The sequence below is a fragment of the Babylonia areolata genome, chromosome 15 (assembly GCF_041734735.1).
Source record: "Babylonia areolata isolate BAREFJ2019XMU chromosome 15, ASM4173473v1, whole genome shotgun sequence".
NCBI lineage: Eukaryota > Metazoa > Mollusca > Gastropoda > Neogastropoda > Buccinidae > Babylonia > Babylonia areolata.
The window spans coordinates 18,305,496-18,312,995 of NC_134890.1; the positions used below are offsets into that span (position 1 = coordinate 18,305,496).

The window sequence follows — 7,500 nt, forward strand, 5'->3', positions numbered from 1 at the left end:
GGTGGACTGTCTGTTCTTACAGTGTGTGGACTGTCTGTTCTTACAGTGTGTAGACTGTCTGTTCTTACAGTGTGTGGACTGTCTGTTCTTACAGTGTGTAGACTGTCTGTTCTTACAGTGTGTAGACTTTGTGTGGTGGACTGTCTGTTCTTACAGTGTGTGGACTGTCTGTTTTTACAGTGTGTGGACTGTCTGTTTTTACAGTGTGTGGACTGTCTGTTCTTACAGTGTGTGGACTGTCTGTTCTTACAGTGTGTAGACTGTCTGTTCTTGCAGTGTATAGACTGCTGTTCTTGCAGTGTGTAGACTGTCTGTTCTTGCAGTGTATAGACTGCTGTTCTTGCAGTGTGTAGACTGTCTGTTCTTGCAGTGTGTAGACTGTCTGTTCTTGCAGTGTGTGGACTGTCTGTTCTTACAGTGTGTGGACTGTCTGTTCTTGCAGTGTATAGACTGTCTGTTCTTACAGTGTGTGGACTGTCTGTTCTTACAGTGTGTGGACTGTCTGTTCTTACAGTGTGTGGACTGTCTGTTCTTACAGTGTGTGGTGGACTGTCTGTTTTTACAGTGTGTGCACTGTCTGTTTTTACAGTGTGTGGGCTGTCTGTTTCTCAGTGTCTGTGTGGACTGTCTGTTACTCAGTGTCTGTGTGGACTGTCTGTTTCTCACAGCGTGTGCTCGGGACTATTTGTTTTTGAAGAGTGTCTGTGTATGAATTGTGTGTTCAGTTCAAGGAGCGTGGTGACAGGGAGAATAGTGGAGCGCACGGTCTTGTGACTCGTTCGCCACCGGAAAGCGGCAAGAATAATGGACACGCTGACCAGTACCCAGTCACTGGACATTCTGTCCTCCACACGGGGGGACCCGCTGACCAGCAGCACAGCGGCCCCAACTGACCACGTCCAGCTGACAGGCCTGGATGCCTTTTGTGGGGAAGCATTCTTCGTAAGAGGATTTTTTTTGTGTGTGTGGTCATTTTTTATTTAGATCGTCAACATGTCAGATTGCGTGTGTGTGTGTGTGTGTGTGTGTGTGTGTGTGTGTGTGTGTGTGTGTGTACATTTGTGTGTATGTGTGTGTGTTTGAATCAGAGAGAGAGAGGGAGAGTGACGATTTCTTCTGTCACTGTCATTTATCAAAACCCCTTCTTTTTAATGTGCTGTGAAAGGCAAGTGTGCAAAATAATGTTTTAGTACAAATAAAACATAGCTCAGAAAATCATAAACCATTCAGCAAATAAGCATGAGGTTCGTGAAATGGGTTTATATATATATATATATATATATATATATATATATATATATATATATATATATATATATATATATATGTGTGTGTGTGTGTGTGTGTGTGTGTGTGTGTGTGTTTATCATAGTAGTGATGACTTATAATTTCTTGATGATATCCTGAAAGCAGATAGCAATGCAAAGGCGGCAGTTTGTACGCTCCCTAGCAATAACATTCACTGAATAAAACAGGCTACACTTACATCTGATGTTCAATATATGCTTCTGACTCTGTTGGATAAGTTCACTTTATAATGGACTCATCAAACTGCAAAATCTGAAATCATCACAAATGTTATGAGAAAAAAAAAAAATTGCACACTGACATGTTCCCTTTTTCCCCGAATGAAATAGAAAACAAGGACCTGTCTATGTATCTCAAGATACAAAATGGAAGAGGAATGGCCACATGTGAAGTAGGCCTAATTATGAATTACAGCTTCAAACAAAATGGTTACTATACATACCTTTGACTGGAAACAATTCAAACAAAAAGTCTTCTTTTTCTTGATAGAAAATGCTACTCAAATTACAAAGTATAAGTCTTAAGACTTTTTGTTTTTTGTTTTTGAGAGGGGTGGGGGTGGGGTGGGGGTGCGGAGGTAGTGGTGATGGTGTGAATGCGGTTCCATGTCGACAATTATGTATATTATTCTGGTAATTTCATATTTTCTTATGCTCACTCCATTGTATGGGCGAATTGACAGTTAAACCATCCTCAGTGCATCCTCTCTCTCTCCCTCTCTCTCTCTACACACACACACATATATATATATATATATAAATCTCTCTCTCTCTCACCCTCTGTCTGTCTCTCTCTATCTCTATCTATCTATCTCTCTCACTCTCTCTCTCACACCCTCTCTCTACCCCCCCCCCCATATATATATATATATATATATATATATATATATATGTATATATATGTATAATTATAATATATATATATATATATATGTATGTATATATGTGTGTGTGTGTGTGTGTGTGTGTGAGAGAGAGAGAGAGAGAGAGAGACAGAGAGAGAGAGAGATGCATGTTAATTATCTATTTGTGACCATAACGGAAAATTGAAAACAGAAAACTATATGTAGTTGAAAAATATACAATTCAATCATTGAAATGAGCGACGCACAGTTTCATCATTATGCCTAATGCTTCGGGATTCAAATAATCGATTGTGAACAAAAGTTAGAGAGCAGAAATGATCAGGCCAGCTGTGTCACACACGTCAGGCAGATAAGCATTGAAGTGGCATGTTACTGTAGGCCAAATATGCGACGTTTGTTGTTCCTTTTTTTTCTTGTTGTTCTCTCAACCGATGCCGCAGACCACGAGTTAATTAAAACACGGCGTACCGTATGGACGCTTTTCTGACGCCTGATGATCTGATGTTTTACTGCTGCATTGCATGGAACAGTTGATAAAAGTAAGTGTTGGCGAAGAGTTATTACCCAGTATCAATGCCCGCGTCAGGGCGATATGAATAGGAAACGTTAGCAATGGCGGCTGTTGCAATAACATTTGTTCATTCACAACACACCGCTTATTGAAAGGCGTTGGTCCGATTGTGATAATGACCAAATCAAGAAAATGTAGTGCGCAGTAACGAACAAAATAATGCGTGTATTAAACGATTGGAAAATGTCAAAACTTGCTGAATACCTAAGTCCACACACACACACACACACACACACACACACACACACACACACAGACATACACATACACACACAAACACATATACACACATTTAAAGCATCGTCTTGCCTCACAACAGTATGAAGTCTAGATACTACAATCTTTAACTCACTCAGTACGGCCAGTCCTCTCTTCTCCTCTACACAGACCCCTTGGATGTCCAGTGGGTGTCTGAATGACCCAACCTTTAGCTTCTGTCGCCAGAATTGTGGGATTCTTTGTCAACATTCACCTCTTCAGTATAAGAGCCTTCCGCCTGCAATATTTTGATGGTTGTAATTGGGGTAAAACGCTGTTAACGTCGTCTCTTTCGCCGTTCGTATGGAGAGAGTTAAATATCATATCAGTCAAGGTGCCCAGTTTTCTTAATTATCATTATCCGCCAGTGTATGAACTAGGGGATTCCAGCAGAAATATCTATACTGCAATTTACATTCGCGAAGAGTTGGAATACAATATTTGTGCACCACCATTTGCCAAAAGTATCGTTGATATTCACGGATGTGTGCCTACGATATACTTCTAGTAACTTCATGATGTTGAATGTCATGTCGGTTTATTTACCCAAGGGCCCAAATGATGAAAACACGGAATGAGTACGTTCCAGTCAAGACCACCATAGTGGCAAGTGACTGATAGCGGGTGATTTAAATGCCCATTCCCCCTTCTGGGAAAAAGATTGTAATACAGTTACCAGTAATCGTCTGGTCGAAAATATAGTTGATAGTGCTTTTAATCTTCTAAACGATGGTAGTATTACCAGGATACTAGACGTATCAAAACATAAAGTAACCGCTGTAGACTTGACACTGATATCACCAGAGTTCGTGCCATCTTGCACATGGAAAACTTATAAAGATACACTAGGTAGTGATCATCCACCATTTATTATGAATAATTATATCAAAAGAAAACACTCACAGTAGTAATCAAGTACAGGACAAAATCCCAAAATATGATTACAAGCTTGCAGACTGGGATAAATTCAAGATAATTATCGCTTCTCAAGACTTTGAACACGTAATAAACGAAAATTCTGACTCCCAGATTCTTACATTGAAAGATACAGTTTTGTCAGCAGCAGACTTATCAGTCCCTAAATGAAAAACCATTAGATCAGCGAAACATTCTGGTAACGTTTGGTGGAATGACGCCTGTGAGGAAGCTGTGAAAAATGAAATATAAAAATATAAAATCTATATAAAAAACAGAACGGAAGTGAAGATCTGCGATAGAGCATTTGATTAAATCATCTACTCAAGTTAAGCAATAATTGGTTCGTATAGAAAGTGTTCTGGCAACATTCTTTGACGTTAAAAAGGTATATGACTAAATGTGGCACAAACAGTTATTGCTAAAACCGAAAACATTAGGCCTAAGTGGACACATGTACAATTATTTCAAGTGCTTTTTATCAAATAGAACTATGCAAGCTAGAATGGGAACAGCATATTCGACGCCAAGAACTCCAGACATGGGAATTCCACAGGGATCAATCATAGCACCCATCCTATTTAGTATCCTTATACAGGAGCAATGTCAAAAATGTTGGTACAATATATTGATGCTATTTGCTTGTGGGTGAACGTAAGCCTGAAAAAGTCAACGCCACAAAGAACACAATATTACATTAGGAGATTATATCAGGCTGATCTTAACAGCCTTGGGCGATACATGTTTGAAAATGGATTATCACTATCCACTGATAAAACCGACATGTTATCTAACACCGGAAGCACCCAAGAGAGGGGGTTTGATACAGATACTGATATAGCGCCTATCCTCGGTCGGAGACCAGGCTCTAAGCGCTTTACAAACACGGGGTCAATTACACAACAGGCTGCCTACCTGGGTAGAGCCGACTGACGGCTGCCATTGGGCGCTCATCATTTGTTCCCAATGTCATTCAATCAGATTTCATGCACGCACACATACACATTCAGACAGACATGTAACATTTTACGTGTATGACCGTTTTGTTTCTATACCCCGCCATGAAAGCAGCCATACCCCGTTTTAGGAGGTGTGCATGCTGGGTATGTTCTTGTTTCCATAAACCACCGAACGCTGACATTGATTACATGATCTTTAACGTGCGTATTTGATCTTCTGCGTGCATATACGCACGAAGGGGTTTCACGCACTAGCAGGTCTGCACATATATTGACGTGGGAGATCGGAAAAATCTCCACCCTTTACCTACCAGGCGCCACTGAGATTCGAATCCGGGACCCTTAGATTGAAAGTCCAACGCTTTAATAACCATTTGGCTATTGCGCCCGTCGCAATGTTTTCTGACTTAATAGAAAGTTTGGGAATAGATGCAAAAAACGTGGCAGTATCATATACTCCCACACCCATACCAGTATGAGAGACACAGAAACAAGCTTTTGATACACTATACTATTGTGATAGAAAAAGAATGAAAATACTAACATTGCGAAAGTGAATGCAAACACCCGTCTTTATGAAAAGTATAAAAACCACCTTCAAGTGTTTACAGATGGTTCAGTGCTTGAAAATACAAACACTGGTGCAGCCTTTGTAATTCCTACACTTATAATTGAAAGGTCATCTTATCTTGGAAGTAGACTATCTATATTTACAGCTGATCTCGTTGCTATAATGCTTGCATTGGAATATCTGATAAATCTCCCAGTAACTACACTCAGAGTAGTTGTATTGGTAGACTGAAAATCAGTGTTGCATGCATTAGAATCATTCAATATAAAAGCCCGACCAGATCTTATTTTTGAAATGAATTATTTATTGCACATTCTATCAGCCAAAGGCAAATTCACAAAATTTTGCTGGGTGCCTTCTCATATTGGTATTTACTCAAATGAAATGGCCGACAGAGCAGCTTATAACGGTGCACAAAGAATAGAGAATACCTTTGAAATACTTATTCAGCAATCAGTTTCAGAATGTTGCAGACCGTTAGAGTCTTCAATATGGAGCAGATGTCAAGATAGTACTGATGACAGGGTCTCATATCCAAAGGAAAAGAGGTTTACAACTGAAATTACACAACAAAAATGATGGATTTCTCTTCGTACTATTACAGACTGGTCACCTCTCTGGTGTCTCGTGTAAGACTGAATGCTTTCAAGACAAAGTTTAGCAAAAACATAAATTGTGTATGTGGTATACAGATCACACAAAACCATATATTGTTTCAATGTCAGAGGATTATTAGGTTACTTCCAAAGTCATGTAATATCAGATAATTTTCAGAACAAAACATGAAAGAAAGAATGTCCAACCAGTTACTGTTGTGTATGTGGTATACAGATCACACGAAATCATATATTGTTTCAATGTCAGGGGATTATTAGGTTACTTTCAAAGTCATGCAAAGTCTGATAATTGTCCGAACAAAACATGAAACAAAGAATGTCCAACCAATTACTGTTGTTCGAAATTGCTGAATCCCTGTTACATAGTCCAACAGGAGTGTTGCTATGACGCGACCCTCAATTCTGTTTTTATTTTCGTTAATGTTGTTAATTGCTGTTTCACAGATTTTTACGAATTGTTGCTTCTGTTTTTCTCGTTTATCATTACTCTGTATATCCCCCTTTAAGTACCATCTCCACCACACTCTCATCTTCTACACACAAACTCACACACACACACACATGACACGTCTAATATCACTCAAAGCGAAAAGGCGTTGAATTAAAAAAAAGGCACACACACCAGCAACAACAAAACAATACAAAAACAAACTCTGTACGGTTATCAGATGCTCCTGAATTATCACCCGGCCCTCTTTACAAAATTATTCCGTCGAACGTCAGAAGGTTATTTCTGTTGAAAATATCTTTAAATAAATCTTTTATTTAATATTATTCATGTGCACGCGGTTGGACTGTTTTATCAAGTAGGCCTGTTCACTGATTGTTTTAACTCACTCAGTACGGCCAGTCCTCTCTTCTCCTCTACACAGACCCCTCGGATGTCCAGTGGGTGTCTGAATGACCCAACCTTTAGCTTCCGTCGTGAGAATTGTGTTATTCTTTGTCAACATTCACATCTTCAGTATAAGAGCCTTCCGCTTGCAATATTTTGATGATGGTAATTGTGGTGAAACGCTGTTAACGTCGTCTTTTTCGCCGTTCGTATGGAGAGAGTTAACAGTCTTATAGGCACTGTGGGCATGACTAAAAAGTTAGGTGGCGTGTCGCAAAATAAAACACAATTTTTGTACGAAGGGCTGACTGTAAACTATTGCGTGTAACAAGTAAAACATTTTTTTGTCATTAAGTGCTACCTGTTAAGTTTTGCGTGTAATAAAATAAAACGCATTTTTTGTACTGTGTGCTGATTGTAAAGTATTGCGTGTAACAAAATAAATACTTTCTCGACATTGCCAGAATGCATCAAGATACCTCTTTTTATTTATTTATTTTTTTTTTTTTTCAAAGTAATGTTAAGGAGCGGTTGCCATTTTAAGGATATGACCGCACCACATGCAGACAGCTGGCTTCACAGATAAGACAAGGGCTGGGTA

At 39.2% G+C, this 7,500-nt stretch overlaps 1 protein-coding gene across 2 annotated transcripts in view; it reads left to right on the plus strand.

Annotated features, from left to right (window-relative positions):
- Nucleotides 1-7,500, plus strand: part of LOC143290458 (multidrug resistance-associated protein 1-like) — a 76,432-nt gene that overhangs the window by 12,437 nt on the left and 56,495 nt on the right. For both annotated transcript variants that reach the window (XM_076599907.1, XM_076599906.1), the window contains exon 2: nucleotides 726-942. In XM_076599907.1, the coding sequence (XP_076456022.1) occupies nucleotides 805-942 (138 nt within the window). In that variant the 5' untranslated portion in view covers nucleotides 726-804. The remainder of the gene's footprint in view (nucleotides 1-725; nucleotides 943-7,500) is intronic.